At 31.0% G+C, this 17,466-nt stretch overlaps 1 protein-coding gene across 2 annotated transcripts in view; it reads left to right on the top strand.

Annotated features, from left to right (window-relative positions):
* The window catches only part of LOC130900165 (junctophilin-1), a 65,077-nt gene extending 48,472 nt beyond the window's left edge, over positions 1-16,605 (top strand). For both annotated transcript variants that reach the window (XM_057810568.1, XM_057810569.1), the window contains one exon: positions 7,438-16,605. In XM_057810568.1, coding sequence (XP_057666551.1) covers positions 7,438-7,524 — 87 coding nt within the window. In that variant the 3' untranslated portion in view covers positions 7,525-16,605. The remainder of the gene's footprint in view (positions 1-7,437) is intronic.
* Positions 16,606-17,466: the final 861 nt, after the last annotated feature.

Here is a 17,466-nt window from a genome sequence, read left to right as displayed (position 1 = left end):
TATTTTCAATGGGATCAATATGAAATAACGAAAATTAATTAAGAAATAGAATATCGTGGTGTTATTACTAAAATAATGATTCAACATGTTATTAAGACCTCGTAGAATGCTTCCAAATATAACATGAGTATTTCTATCTAGGAATGATGGGAATTTAATTTATAATCAAAATAATTGAAACGAAAATAATAAATAGATATATATCTTATGTCAACTTTCTTTTGGAATAAATCGCAAATAACACCTGAAATACATTCGAAATTATTCAGCACAAAAATAAGTAAAAAAATTGGTTAGGTTCCGATTTACTTAAGCAGTAGCCCTTTAGAATGAGTTACACTGATCCTAAAATTCATTCATGTAAATTGTCTGTTTTTCTCTGCTATCGCATTACAGAGATCCAATAGGTATGTTAGATCTAGACACTGTTTTTATACAAACAGATATAATTCAAGTTCTGTCCATTTCACTGATCATTAGAACGTAGAAGAAACATCCGCACAATAATCGTATAAATTAACAAGATCATATATTCACGTCGTGATTATAATCTAATTTTATTCACCAGTAATATAATGCTTATGATTACAATGAAATAAAACAAGTGAATAAAGAAGAAATGAAACTCAAAAGTGTAGGTAATGAAACGCGCTTATTTTTATTTCGTATAAATTTTGTGAATATTTATTCAAAAGCTAAATCATTTAATATAAGGAGTATCAAGGTCTATTCTATTTTCTCAATGACTTCTACGAAGAAGAATTGTTCTAACCAAATTGACATTAACTAGAAGTCTAAACTAAATTATTGAAAGCTCGTATTGCTACTAGAGAAAAACTAATTTATATTTTCTAAACACGAACATTACGTTTTCTGTGCATATTTATTAACAAACTATCAATGTCACCTGTATTGAATCGTAAATATGAGTTAACCTTGTAATATATTGTGACAGGTAGACAATCGCTCGCCATCTGCCGGCGCCGATCATAACTTAACTTAGTCGAAACTCAAGGACTCTTCCACAAAACTGTCAGACTGTCTTCTGACGTCACAAATTACAAGACATTACCTCACTTTATAAGAAAATGTCAACAAGCAACATAACGATAAATAATGTGGCTTGAGAAACGGATAATATGACCATTGTTTTTGACAATATAAGCTTTCATATGATGGCTACATAATTGCTGTAATTTGTGATGTTACAAAATTGGATTGTGTGAGTCCTTGGTGGAAACTATAATGTGATGAGTGCACAGCTGCACGCCATCTAACGATGTCGATCATAATTTAATGTAATGGAAGTTATAAAAGGTGTCGGCGTATGGCTCCATCTATTATTGGGTAGCCATGTGGTCTAGATATTTCTGGGAAAAAATTGTAAACGGATGGAAATTACTAGAAAGAAGTTGCCTATCACTATACAATCTAGAAATTTCTACAATGCGGTAGAATTATTGTAAGAGCGTGATTGATTGATCCAATTATATTTCATTAAAAATTCTGTAATTTACGAATAAATTAAGGATTACGTGGCATAATAATTGACATCTATTAGTCCGTAAAATGTTGATTGCGTCTCGCCAAAAATGTGTATGCACGAAAGTGTAACATCTATATAAAGTTCGCCAAGTTATTTTTGACCAGATTACTTATTTGTTTACTGGAACACGCGTATTTAAATATCTGCAATTTAATGATTGTGCGAACAAATTCGTAATAGAGAACCCACAGATTTCATTCAAAAAATTTCATAAAATTTCAATTTTACTCTTATAAATGGACGCAACTCGTTATATATCTTTGTATGTAACAATTTTGAAAAAATTATGATTATGTTTTTGTAGGTTATGTTCAACGCATTCGATGTGTTGTAGTTAAAAATGTACATTTGAGAATTTTCAACGAATTCATCAACGATGTTCGACCTACATTATCAATAAAATAAGTTTACAAAATAACGTGAATGAAATGAGAGAGCTGCATAAAAGTTCAGGGGCGTAGAAAAGTGGTTCCATATTTCAATGAAATTCAAACGAAAACCTTATAATACTGCAGTATGTTCAATTTTAAACAAACTTTTCTGATTCTGATACATAATTAAATTTAAATCAATAAAGTACACCGCTTAACGTAGTGGTTGGGTTAAAAAGTTCTTAGGCTAGCAAACAAAAAATCTTTTTCTTCCGATAGAATTTGATTTTGTTATTCAATATGGTTGACTTTGGGAGATAAAACGATTATAGCGGTTATTTAATTTTTGTAGTACGATTTATCTTCAGCCTTAAAATATTCTTCGGTTTCTGCGATAACATCTTCATCGGTGCAAAATTTCTGTCTAACCAGCATCCTCTTTATGTCTGAGTATAGGAAATAATCGCTTGAGTTTAAATCTGGGGGATTGAAAGGGAAGAAAAAGCAATTTTTACTTTATTTCCGGCAGAATGCAACGTCTTTATGAAACAGCAGTTTCTTTGTCTTCAAATGAGGCCGTTTTCCGCAATTTCTTCCTTCTAACGCTCCAATAACGCTACATAGTGTTAGTGGTCATAGTTTTTCCCTTTTTAAAATAGTCGATTAATATTATACAATGCACATTTCGAATTACTGATCCTATAACTTTGACAGTTGAATTTCGCGTCTTTCTATGGCTTGAGTCTAATGTCAAATGTCAAATATCGACGAGAAAATTCAGGTTTATTACGATGGAACTCCAACACTGCTCAGAATTAACATTTCGTTTTTAATTTTAGTCGATTATGAGCTTGCCGGGCACCCACTGGGAACAGAGCCTTCCCATACACACTTAAGAAACGTTTGTCAAGCCAAGCTTTCGCCTTTCTTGTCAAAAAGCGATACTTTTTTCAAATGCGAAATTTCTTGTTGTCCATTTTTCGAAGTAAGCTGCTTCACTCAAAATGTTATAACTCACAATCTAATATTTCGGCAGATATGTTTTATGAAGGATAGAAATATATGGATTTAATATTAGTAGCGTCATCTGTGTGTCAGCTTAAGAACCACAAATATGTCTTAGGTTAGGGGTTTGTAGACTGTGTTTCGCGAGAAACATGCGGCTCTTTTGGTGTGATTTGACATACGGAGCGTTTATTATTTCAGTAATGTGTAAAGTAATAAAAGTTTCTTATTAGATATGAAAGATTTCGATGTTTTTAGAATTGATATTGAAATTCTCTAAATGTACATTTAAAGTCAGTGTTGTGAACGCCGTTTTTTAATGTCTCTGTTGGTAATGTACCTAGGTTCAGTCCAACGTTTTGCTAAAAGAATTGAAGCTTGAGTAGATTTTCTGCTGGCATCTTAATACATACAGAATGTCTTTGAACCCCATCAAGACTTTCATTACCATAAACTGTAGAATTATATTCATTTACTTTGTTTTATACATAACATAAATAACAATGGTGGTTCTACGGAGAGTTATGGACTCAGTACCTTCTCTCTCCAGAGTACACAACTATTTAGTTACATGGACTGCTAATATAGTTGAAAAAGTAGCAAAACATCTAAAAATGCATGACTAGGTACGATTCTTTATGTAGATGAATCAAAAATGATTTCTATTATGAAAAACGAAATTCAAAAAGCCCCACTAGTCCTAATAGATGTTTTGCCACTTTCGTTTTACAAATTGAGCAACCAAGTTTTGGTTGGCGAAGTAATAGATATAAACCATGATATTAATAAGAATTTCATCGCATAAAAGGCCTCAATCTCTAATATATTAGAGTTATTAATATATTAATATTAATCTTTGTCTTTTAAATATTAGTCTTATTAAGCTTCAGATTACTACTATGAATATAAGCCTCACTCATAAATTTCTCTTTTTTAATTTCTGTAACTTTTGATAGCACGTAAACCGAAAATTTTGAAAGGCTTCTCTTATTTTCATCATAACTTGCTCAATTTTGATGCTATCAGCTTCTTCTAGAACCCATTTTATAGGTACTTCTGAGTACTTTGAAAAGTATTCAGTGAGTATTTTTTATAAAATGTATCGTTTTCCCATTTTTTGATTTCAAAAAAAAAATGCTTTCAATTACCACTTTAAATTAATATTAATTAAAAGTTATACTTCTTAAGCTGTTATGAAAAACCTTTAAAACATACATTTTTTCTTAATAACCCAAAAAGTATTTTAATATTTGCAAAAAAAAACTATCAATGTCATCATTGTTGAATCGTGAATATGAGTTAACCTTGGCTGGTAATATACTGTGCCAGGTAGACAACCGCACGCCATCTGACCTGGGGTTATTTTTAATAAAATAATTTCCACCCCCGATAAATGGTGGCATCCACTATGCGATATAAAAGTGCTCAAAAGTCTTTTTGGACAGGCCCGAGAGGCCTGAGGTAAATTAGGGGTTTTGGTCCAAAAGGTATATTATTTTGATGTAGCCAATTTTGACCGATTTTGCATAATGTCAGGACGCCAAAATCTTATAACATCTCCAAAATCAACTAATCTAGTGAGGCAGCTGTTGATGAAACTTTCAGAATCGTCCTAACGTAACCTAAACAAAATCAAAAAGAAACTGTAAAAGAATGTGGTTAAATTTCGCGCGCTTCCATTGAGTGACAGAAACAATATGGCCGTTTTCCTAATGTCTGCTCAATTACTGGATATGCATTTAATTATAGTAATTTTCAGCTAAAAATTTTGTTCTATATAACGCTATAACGACTGATACCACTAGAAAGATTAATTTCATGCAAATCAAATTTATATATTGGAAATTCTGATTAAATTTGTGATCCAATAATTCTGCTATGGCTACCACAAAACCTCATGTTAAAGAAGCGAACTATGAACTCAGATTTCTTTAGATTTTGATCGATAACACATAAAGAAAGGTTCGGCGACAGCGTCTTGGTATCCGTGATAAGTGATTTGGGTTATATTTATGACACTTTCGGCTTTTTAGGTATTTTTGACCATTTCTTGCCGATTTCCACAATACGATACTCTTTGAAGTATGGTTAGGTTAGGTTAGGTTAGGTTAGGTACTCTTTGAGAATGGTATTTATGCGCTAATTTTCTTACGGAAACCTCGAATTTGTCTTTTGCTTTTCTTACCAATATTTTTGCTCTTTCTCGGGTGAAAATTCTTGGTTATCCAGTTTTTGAGAGGTTCATATATGTTATATCTACTTCACTTTCGGCTATAGCACGGTAAATGCTTCTGCGTTAAATATTTTAGTTTTAAAAAACACATACTATTTAAATGCGAGTGGTATAAAGAAGGACTTATGTCAAAAAAATTAACAATTGTTTGTTTATAAAGCCATTTTGATATTGTATGATTACAACCTTTGTTAAAACTCCTAAATTTTGTGCCAAAACTATTGCGACATACGTTAAACAATGAAGAACTTAACCTCACTCAACTTTTTGTATTATTAATATACATGTATATCGATTTTAGAGCACAAAGAACGCCCTTCGTTTTTCGTTTATGCACAGTCAAAGTGAAATTAGATAGTAGTTCAATTTACGTTTTGGTTATAAAATAATCAGTCATACTCTGGGTATACCACGAACTGTTTAATATTGACGACAAAGTATATCCCAATATTGTTAAATTATATTTATACAAAGTACAGTTTTTGCTAGGCCATCGCAATTATAAAAACATCAAAGACGTTCTGTGAAAGCGCACAACGCTAAAAGCTTTCAGCTTTAAAATAAACCACAAGCATGATGCGGTTTGATTGGTTCGAACCTGGCTTGGTATGTGAGACTGCATTTTATGTTGATTGTTGTAGGGTATAGAAATATGAATATACACTGCATGATATTTATATATTTATTAGATTAACATGGAAGAAGTTAGCCCCAATAGATCATAATGTGACACAATATATTCAAGAAGATACAAAAATATAAAACTCCGGAAGCTGTTAACATCATTCACAGTTCTCTAAGAACTTTCAAGTTCCCGACGTATCTACTCAGTGACAGATTCCTAAAATGCGATATAAAAAAGGACGAAACTAAAGGAGGCAACTTCAGTTTCGTTCCTAGGAATATTAATAACGACATATTTCGTATAGAAGTATCAGAAAGTGTTAATAATGAAAATTCTTAACACCCCAACTGAACCAGATATTAAAACGAAATTGAGGTTGGAGTCCTGATTCTACTGACATAGAATAAGTCATAAACTGACAGTTATTTCGCATCGTTGCCACGTTATAATTTTTTTCAAATAATTACCAGAAAATAAATTGAAAATATAACCCGTAGGAAAATATTCATTACTCAGTACTACTAATTTGAAATATCGGGATGCTACCATATCTTTACAACTGCTTGATAATTACCGAATTTCGTCAATAGTCAACCTTCCAACACCGGTACGACAAGGCTGACAATATTTAGAATGTAATTTCCCCTTATAATTTCTCTTACATATTTTGTATTACAAACGTCAAAATTGTAAACTTGGGCTCATAGTTTTTCAACTAAATTATCTAAGAGAGCACGTAAAGATTCTTGAATTGATAAAGCTAGAAAGTAGTCAAACCAATGGACCAAATTTATAGCACACAAACATTCCATACAAAATCATAATAAATAACCACCAATCATGGGTCAACCAGATCTTCGGAATGCTCGAAGTGCACTTACCTGGTATACAGTTGGTTCGAAGCTAAAGGACCTTCATACCACCGTTTTTTCTGGTAAAGTTATTAGCAATTGACTGCCAACCTCTATATATTTTGGATCAGAGCCCTACTGTTGCCTCATGAGGTGTCATATCAACAATAAACTTAACAGATGGCCAAAGAATCAGATGTAGTCTTACTGAAAGTTTGAACTTTCCGTGATGTCCATAAACGACATTAAACTGGAAGGTGCTTTTCTGACAGGTCACCGGTCAGTCATATTAGACGATAGGTATGACAGAAGACGACAACTTCTGTGAGCAAGATGTAGAGAGAGCGGAGCATCTACACTGCGAATATCCTGCCTATTTCAAACTTTAAGAAGTAGTGCTAACACCTTGGGAAAATGGGACAAAAAGCCCAAAAAACAGCCTTGAAGTTTAGTATTTTGGAGGCAGAATAATGAGATGCAGAGTCATGCTCTAGGTATAGGTGCAGAGAGGCCAACCAAACTATGAAAATTTTGTTGTATGATATAAAAGCATAGCACGAGAGCTTGAAGTATAAAAAGTAAGAAAATGATGGACTCTATATCGCTAAGAGGGTAATTACAAGTATGTAGTACCACGATTACGATTTTGACAGTCACAGTTTTGTCGGTGTTATCCACTAGTTCAAATGATTTCTTATTATTAGATATAGTTTGTTAAGATAATCCTTGTATTTTGAAGTATAAGATATTAAGTTGTTTATTAATTTATAATGATTGTATGTATGAAATATTTTCAAATGTTACAGGACTGGTTCTCGCGCCAACAGTTGGTCCTTGTAGTTCTATTCATCAACATCTCTTTGGCAATTATGTTCTTCAAGCTACTAACATAGTACAGGCTGAGCGTCGACGGACGCGTTGGGACAAACTAGATAAAAACGAGTTTAAACAAGTTTTACAATTTACCTAAATAAAGACATTTTTACAGCATCAATTTTTGGTCATGCTTCGGTTTGGTTGTTTGCAGATCTGTACAGTAAAGGTCTTTTAATCACAAAATTATAACAGTTTAATAACTTTTACTTGAAACGGCACAAAATATTTCAAATATAGTGATAATGGGGCTGATTATTTGACTGACTTTTTCTGTACAGATCTGTAGCGCTCGTTATTGAATGCGTGATATTTTGTGGATAAGGAGAATGCTGTGTCGTTTTTTGGGAACATTTTTCGCTGTTGGATTTTTTGTCAGATTTTATGAAAATGTTTCTTGTATTGGTCACGTTTTTTTACATTGTGCTGCTAATTTGGAAATGGTTGCACGATTGTAGTGACATATTTCCCCAACGATTAATTTCAATAAAAAAAAAGATATAAAAATTAAAAAAAATATATTCACGAAACACTCTATTTTTGGAAATGATTGTTTTACGAGATTTATTTTCGAGATGTGACAATACCTTTAATGATTAAAGATATGACTGTCAAAAATATTTCGAATCAAAAGTTTCATTCTACATTAGGATAGTTTCTACTAGATTTTTAATTTAGTTTGTATAAATGACGAATATTAACTAAAATGTGTTGTTTCTTACAAGGTTTAGATGATTTTGAAGTATATAACAAGACTTGCCCAAATATATGGGTGTTAAAAAATGTTTTGTCGAACCTATAAGATATTTACTAAACCGAAATTAGAGTTCGAAGCATTTTGATTTAGTACTGCTCGTAAAAAGTAGCAACAAATTATATATTTTATTTTTATTCATATTTTAGTGATAGGTGATTCCTTAAATATTATTATAAAGTAATGAGTACAATTAAGCTAAACTAAAATACAGTTTATATAGAGATTTACTTCAATGACATTGAAATACCATTAGGCTCAATTTTTTTCTTATAATGGACATTTTGACATCTAATGAGATCAATTTGAAGAATTTCCACTATTATAATATCATAATTCAACTGGTTAGCGCCCAAATTACGACAAAATCAAAATGAATTTATTTTAAAAAAGTTGTATAAACATGTTGTTCATTGATAACTTATAATTTTTTGAGAGCAGATGAAAATTTGACATTTCTACTTATTTTAATCTTCATCTAAGAAAGATATTGAAGAATATTTCTTTATTATATGAGTATTTCTACTGGCCAAAATCATATAGAGTTGCACACATCATATTGATTGGTAAACCAGGCAAAGACTCTACCAACTTGTTATCTTACCGTCCAATAAGCCTGCTACCAACAATGTCCAACCTCCTTGAAAATTACTCCTACGTAGAATAACTGAAGACTTACCTCCACAAGAATAGATCCCCTGCCATCTGGATTCATACAGAAACATTCGACAGTGCAACAAGTCCACCGACTCACGCAGAATATAAATAAAGCCCTGGAGAACAAAGATTCGGATAGGCGTTTGACAGAGTGTGGCATCAAAGACTGCTATACAACATTGAAAGAACTCTTCCATCAAACTACCACCCACTTCTGAAATCTTACCAGAACCTAACCTTCCAAACCAAATTTAATTAGGAAAAGTACTAACTTTTTGCTGTAACAGGAATGTTTGCACAGTCTACTAATCAAGAACCACAAACAGCAACGAAAATTGTTCAGGCTCATCTGAATCAATTACATTACAAAATTGAAGGATTAAAGTTAATGAGAGCTAGTTAAGTTAAACAATACAGTCTCACTTGACAACAAAGTCTTTATCTACAAATTTGTCATCAAGCCTATATGGACATATGGAATTGAGCTGTGGGGTTGCGCTTCCAAAACTATGGAATGTATCAAATCACACCATTCACGTGGACCTGGAAGTGCCCACTGTACAAAAGGAAACGATCATCAAACATCACAAAACTATAGAAACCCACCTAAATCCACTACTAAAGGAATTGTTAAGACCAAGAATCAAAAGGACTGAAAAAAAAGGCCAATAGATCTAGTATGAGATATAAGAGGTTACATCACTGGAAGTAAACCTCATCAAGACATTATATATGCTAGATTATTACGACCAAATTAACCCAAATACTGTATATAAATGTTCTGATTGTTAATAAAATTTTGTTATAAAAAAAATGATTGTTTCAGTTAGCGTTCCATCATGCAAGAATAAACCGGAACGTGTGTATCAAACCAGAGCTTCTGCACTCCTTCAGTCGTCTTGGTATTAGCTTCTACTAGTATCTAGTGGTACTAACATACCTACATAAAGTTATAGAGATACAGATATGATGGACTTTGCGGTTTATCTTCTTAAAACAAACAACTAAATCTTCTGATTTATCCTAATATGAGTGAGCTCTTCTTCGCAGGTTTACTTGACAGACAAGCTTCGATATTTCATAAAAAAGAGGCGACCATTCGTTCGAGAGCATGTACAATACACAGAAACATTTTTTTTACGTACAACGCTATAATATGTGCGTGTAACCTAGGGGTCATGAAATACCTGATTTTCCTCAAGCATTCCGAAGCAAGTGCGTGGTTTTTCTTGTATTATATGACTTACAATTTGGCTATTGGTTCAAAAATCATTAAAATTTTGCTTTAACATCGAAATATTTATTTTTCATAGACCGTATTAAAGGACGCTAATCAATTGAAAGCTAATAATGTGGATGAATAGCCATTATTTCCATTTAGGGATTCAGAAAAGAACCGTTCAGTATTGTTAATAGAGTAAACGTTAATTTACTATCGTTAGTTTTTTTAATTATATTCGCCAAGGTCACCAGTTTAAGTCATTTAGCTAGATTAAGCCCATCTGACGAATACCTAAAATATTTAGTGAAAAAAACTGTTGAAATTAAATCGAAACTTCTGTTAGTACTAAAGCAAACTGGTTCAAATTCTATACAGGGTGTACCAAGCAGCATTTGCACCTCGAATATCTCTGGTTATGTGCTGAAACAGGTCAATTTTAATCTACAAGGGTCTCAATATTTATTGTAGTTTTAAAGGAGTTAAATCGGACGACCTAGATGGCCATTCCATAGAATCTAGTTAATGTCCACGAAATACTTCAGGCCACCTTTGATGATAATAAAATTTATTAGTATTTAAACCTCAATTAGTGTGTATAGAAATATGTTTGATTCCATGGATAACAAAAAAATACTGAACGGGATTAAAAAGTCATTTGAAAAGATAATAGAATGAAAGCAGCTTCAAAATATATATTTCTCAACGCCCCTTGTCTTGTAAGGTTTCTCTAGAGGTGTTGGAGGGACATAAATTTAGCCCCATTGATCTAGTGGATGCCCTTTATATTTTTATTATTAGAAAATATAATATTTGAGAAAACAATTGACAGGAAGTTGCGAAAAAATGATTATAATTCCCACTAATTGATTGAAAAAAATTGTAATAAATAAAGTATTATGTGTTGTGATATCTTGAAGAACCATTAAGAAAGTATACAAAAAAATTCAACAGAACTCTCTTTCAAGATATAGTTTATATTTTGTTTATAATTCTAGAACCGATTATTTTAATTGTAATAACCATTATAAAAATGTAGATGTCTCCTGTTTTGAACAAAACTCATAATATTTGAGGGTGCAAATTTTTTTTGTGTCCCCCGATATATTCTATATGCAAAAAATTGTGCATTGGTGAAAACAGTATATCGATATTGGTCTGAGAAAAAAAAATAATAAATTGTATACTTACCTACTTTGTATATATGTATCTTGAATTTAGTTGTGCCCTTCAATTAACCACTCGAGATTATTTATTTAATTTATTCGATGAGTGTAAAATGATGTAAATAATCGTTAAAGCAACAATAGGTAGTTTGATAATGTGTTCCTGGCATTGTGATTTTTTAGGAACATCTTAAAAATATGTCACTATATTCCTTTTAGTAAGAAAACGAGACCAAAACTTAAATGATTTATTATACTTCACTTGTTATTATAAGATTTTAAAAACAAATATATTTCAGTTTTAGCTTATATATTTATATTAGACTCGAAAGTCTATTCTTGTTGTATCTACGAAAATTTCTAATTTGTAATCAGGACAAACAATTTAAATTATAACTTTGTCATAATGGAAAATTGATTTACTCTCAAATAGTATGTTTTCAACTGGAAACTGTGGTTAGAATCAGTCTACTGTCTCGTTCCAGGTTTATGTAGTCACTACGTCGTAGTGGAAAGTAGACAGCAAATATAACCGAATATAAGTTCATAAATCCTACAATCCTTCAATATATAATCCATATGGTTGTCAAAACTGGATATTCTCAAAGGAAATCATTGATAGAATAGAGTAAACAATAAAAAAGACGTTAAACATAAAACTGGTAGGGATGATAGTTGACAAAGTTAGAGTGGAAATTCGCAGGACGTACCTTAAGATTAAAAGACGACTGATGGAATAAAACATCAATATATTGGAGACCTTGGACTAAAAGAGGAAAAAATTAGGACCGCAACTGCTTTGGTGAGATGACTTCAAAAAGCTCGCTGGACCCAAACGGACGCAACTCTTTAAAATAGAGAAAATGAGGCTTATATAGATAGATAGGTACATAAAATGTGAGCTAAGAAAAATATTTTACAGGTTTCTTCGAGCTGACTGTACACATACTCATATTTCTGTATATTTTTAATCAAATATCAAAATTTTTTTAATATAAATCAAAAAAAATATTGGAACGTAACCTCATATTTGTGTATAATGTCAAAAATGTATCTTTTGACAACTGACGTGATGGTAATTTTAGATAGTTTACTGTATTTCGCGTAAAAAACATGACGTGAATAACGCCAATGTATTTCACCCAACGTTTTATACTAATACACTGTTTACACTACCACTACACCAACACTGACAATTACATTGTCTAACGCGCTTTTAGATAACCAAGTTATCGTCTTAATTAAGACTCAGTTTACCTTCAGTCTCTGAAGACGTAAACTTGGTTATCGAAACGCGCGTCAGACAGTGTAATTGTCAGTGTTGGTGTAAACAGTGTGTTCAGTATAAATATCGTCAGTGGTTCCAGAAATTCCAGCAACTTTTTATATAGAAATAACTTTATAAGGGGAGTTGTCCAGTCCACAAATTAGATATTTTTGATATTTTTGGTAATTCTTGCAACTAGATAAAAATAGCAAGATAAATTTGATGATGAAATTGGTCGCACAAATATCTTCCTCAAGACAAAATTATATAAATTTTGTAAACGTAGAGAACATATCTTTCAATCCATTTTTACATTATTACTATGTATTTACAAATATATTTATTACGCAAATAACACAGATTATACTAAAAACTATATTGATGAAGGGTTATTTGAAACGGATATAGAAAAATATTGTTAAAACCGCGGGACGAAAATATAACCTAAAAGTCAATACAAAATATCAGATTTTCTAGTCTTTTTTTCACTATCCACTGTTTTTCTGAGTGTAGGCAATCGGTAAATAAAGTATATTCTCACTAAAGCTCTTTTCAGCTAATGAAACTCTACCTCTAAAGCTTTGAATTTGTCCTTGTACTTCTCAGCTGCCACTGGGTTATCACTTTGCAATCTTATGAAGTATTCACTCATGTTTGATCGACTTGGACGCAATAGTTAAAACTCAAGTCCAAAAAACTCTCGTTAATTCAAGCACAGACGATACAAAACTGTACCTAAATTTTGTAAATTGCTTGAAAGCTTACTTACAGACTAACTAAAAAAACAGTATTTATGGAGCCCTCATAATACTATAAAGCAAAAAACAATACGAAAAAACTCACCACCGAAAAAAATCAAGAAAAGCTAACACGAGTACATACAAGAGAATCGATTGTTGATCCCGCGGCCACTAGTCTGATGGAGATCAGCTGTTTTCTTAGATTGCTCTATTGATATAACTGCAATGCTAGTAGTATTATGCCCTATTCACACATTTAACGCGTGTATAGTTTTTCATTTTCTCTTCCATAGCCTTTTATATCTATTTCGCGTTCCACTTCTAATATTTTTCTTTACATTATTAACTACACACTTAACGGTGATTCAATAATTGCATCTCTAAAATCTTAACACCTGTTCATCAAACACGTGTAAATAGGCCTACAGTACAGTTAATATTTTAATACTTAGGGGTTGGTTTATTTGAGACAGCTACTAAGAGTAATTCACAGAACATTTTTGGCCTAATCTGTGTTGATTTGTTCCGAGTTCATGTAAATATAAAACTGTAAAATGCTAAAGTATCTTTTGCTATTTGTAAAAAGTTTTTTCAGATGAAAATTGTACCATCAAAGTTATGTGATTGAAAATGTAATTTTTGCATTAAAATTTGGGACATTCTTAAATACATAACACACATAATATATCTGATGTTATAGGAATGATTCAATACTTATAGACGAAAATAACTTATTTAATATTCAATTGAATAGTTAGATATACTTTACAGGTATATAAAAGAGAAATAATAGGAACAATTATGGTAATAATGTTTATTAAAATTAAATAATGATCCTAAATATTAATGTGAGAAAGCTTTAGTTGAGTTTATAACTTAACTTCAACGCTTTGCTAAAAATTTTTTATTTGTTTCTAAAGATTTTTTCATAGTTTACTGAATTGTTGCATTGTTTTCTTATTATTTATATTTATTTTTTTTATCAACATTACAAGAAATGGTGATTTTCCAACAAGAAAAATAAAATTTTATTTTATTTACAAATATAAGCAGTAAAATTTTAATAAAAATTTTAAATAATTAGTAATGGACATATTTACACCATCATATATTTCTTTGTATTAGTCCTAACAACTAAATTACCTGATAATCTTTTAAAAATTCATAATTTGTTACTCATCCTACTGATATTTTTTTTTTGAATAAAATTGAGAAGACCATTAACCATTTTTTGTTCTCAAGTTCAAATTAATATTTTCGTTTTTGTACATCCTATAAACTAATCCTTCTTATTTGACTTTTTCATTTGGTCACAGAAACTGTATACGAGGTGTGGCTATTAAATAATGAGACTTGTGATATGAAACCTTTTATTTTGATATTATGTATATTTTTTACCATCCTTTATCTCAACACCGCTCCGTGCGAATTTTCCATTGATAGAAACAGTGTAAGAAGTCTTTAACAGACATAAATATTTCTCCTTTTGCAGATTTGATCCTAGAAAGGAGGTAGAAGCCACACGTTGCACGAAACTGCGACTAAGATGAGTTGTCTAGCATGGTCGACGTGGCTAGAAACCTTGAAACCGCTTAAATAATTCAAAAACCCGTAAACGCGACAAACGTTCTTTGCCATATACTTGTTTCAATAAATCATAAGTTTCATTTGCAGTTTTTCACGTGAAATTTTACAACAATCCGTTGCTCCATTTTGAAGTCGATCATTTTTAGGGCAAACGAAACCAACGGCTACACTGGTTTGTCTACAGACAGTACCACAGTAGACATTGCAATTCCAATTGAAATATATATTCACAAAACGTTGTGGTTGGAATTTTTAGTTACAGTTTTGAAATATTTTCATTGTAATATTGAAGAAAATACCGAAATGAAGCCGAAGATGTCGTTCGAAATAATTTAACCCTTTATATCTTATCTACCTCAAAATACTGTTTAATAAAAGATTTCCCACTTAATTCTATAACTATACAACCTCGTTTAAACTTTGTTCGTTGCAATGCAGCATGAACGAATTTCTTTAGTTCAAATTATCACCAATAGTTGCTATAAAAAAGTGATAACATCGTAAAAACAACATAGATATTCACTAAAGGAGATGCAATTGTTGAAATACTGATACAAATTTGTTGGTTAGAATTTAGGAGATGATCAAAGGAAAGTATTGTACTTTATTGCCAACAAAATGAACAACTAAAGAAGAATTCAAAATTTTACACAATAAAAATTTGTATACTTGTTTGAATTTCAAATTTCTTGTAATGTTTTAAGAAATTTTTACTTTTCCGTTGATTCTGCTATGTGAATACATTGTCATATTGATAAGCAGTACTTGATCTTAGATCAAAGTTCAGTAACATAATTATGGTAGCTAACAAATATAAATAAAACTAGAAAACAATTTTTATATTAAATATTAAAGTTGTAACAAAGACAGAGAAATTGAAATAAATGGCAGAAAATGTATTCAAATCTGGAAAATTATAAATTCACCTTGAGATATTCTGTCTTGTTCTGCAAATATAATACAGTTCCAGTAAATTGGAACACCTAGGAAATTCTAAATAAAGTAAAGCTGAACCATATGTAATAATTCTTTATCGACAGTTTCTATAGTCGTTCCGACTGAGGAAGACAGAATGACAACGTTTTCTGTATTCTCCGAGGTTCCAGCTCGGTTATGCGCATTATTAAATATGCGCGTTCTGCGCATTATCAAATATGCGCAGCGTACCAACTGTCCATAAATGTGAAAACTGTCAAAAATGCAAAGTACATAACCCTACTTTAAAGCAGGAACATCAACCCTCAGAAATCAATAAATATTTACGGGGTTGAATAATATGAAAATAAAAATCCGAATTATAAATTAAAATTAGTACGAATATTGTTAGCGACATGAAATTTGTTTTTGGTAATGAAATTAGTAAGTAGAGTATTATACTGAATTTTGATTTGACTTTGTTATGTTTCTCTTGCAGGCAGGAGATTTCTGTACATAAGTTATTATATGTATTTTATTTAAACTTGGAGAAATTTAAATGTCTAGCTGTAATGTTCTTATAAATTTATAAAAAAAGAAAGTTTTTCTAAACTATTTTTGCGTGCCTTGTTCAATCTTTATATTTAAAACAAAATGAAGTAGTGTTTGTAATACGAGCATTATGAACAAAATTCCTAGATTTTTATGGAACCGATTATATTATATTATTTGTGTCTATCACTTTATATTTTCAATTGAATAAACGAAAGGGCCGACTACATTCTTCCCTTAGTCATATTGACTTTTATTATTTCGTGTTTCATTCATTTCCTTTCCTTATAATAACCACAATTAGTAGTTTCACACAATTTAAGCACCCAATCAAGCACATGAGTGCGCAATGCTTTAAACCCATGTTCAAAAATGTGCTTTAAACACAAACTGTACAATTTACGTTGTGTGAGGATTTATTTCAAATTCATTTCGATTTATTTAGACTTACATTCGTGTTTACTTAGAATTAAATTTTCTTACATTATTGGATTACAGAAACAAATTGGAAATATGAATCATTACTTAATGAAGAAGACTGTAAATGGGCCTAAGAAGGTATATATAACAAATACAGTTTCAAAGAAGAATTTTCATAGTATTTGCTCCTTTTTTAATGACACAAGCAGGCGCGCGTTGTACTGAGTACAACAGTTTAAAACTTTCATGTGAATTTTTATTTTTACATTTAATTTTGCCAAAATATATTATTTACTCTTACCTGTGTTTTTTAAAATGGATTAACTGAATTATACCCAAAAATTAGCTCCTAGTGCTTGTTTTACTGTAGTTTTATTTCTTCTTTGCTTAATCAATATTTAAAACAAATTCCTAGAATGATATTTTATTATATACAGTGTGTCTACTCAAACTGGAATCATAACTTTGTTATTAGTGGTTTTATAAAAAAAGTTATACTTAATAAAAAGTTCCGCATGATCCAAAAGTTAAAATGACACCATCAGATATCAATTTTTTGAAGCAGTATACGAGGTTTGTAAAAAATTTGAATTTTGTGCAAGAGTAAGTTTCTTCATTTTTCACAATTCAGAAAAATGTTTAAAGTAAAGTTGTTTTGAATTGAAAGTTACTTATTAGTTATTTA

This window comes from Diorhabda carinulata, chromosome 12 (genome assembly GCF_026250575.1).
Source record: "Diorhabda carinulata isolate Delta chromosome 12, icDioCari1.1, whole genome shotgun sequence".
Lineage (NCBI taxonomy): Eukaryota > Metazoa > Arthropoda > Insecta > Coleoptera > Chrysomelidae > Diorhabda > Diorhabda carinulata.
Note: the sequence above shows the minus strand (reverse complement) of the source record. Positions and strands in the feature narration are given on the sequence as shown.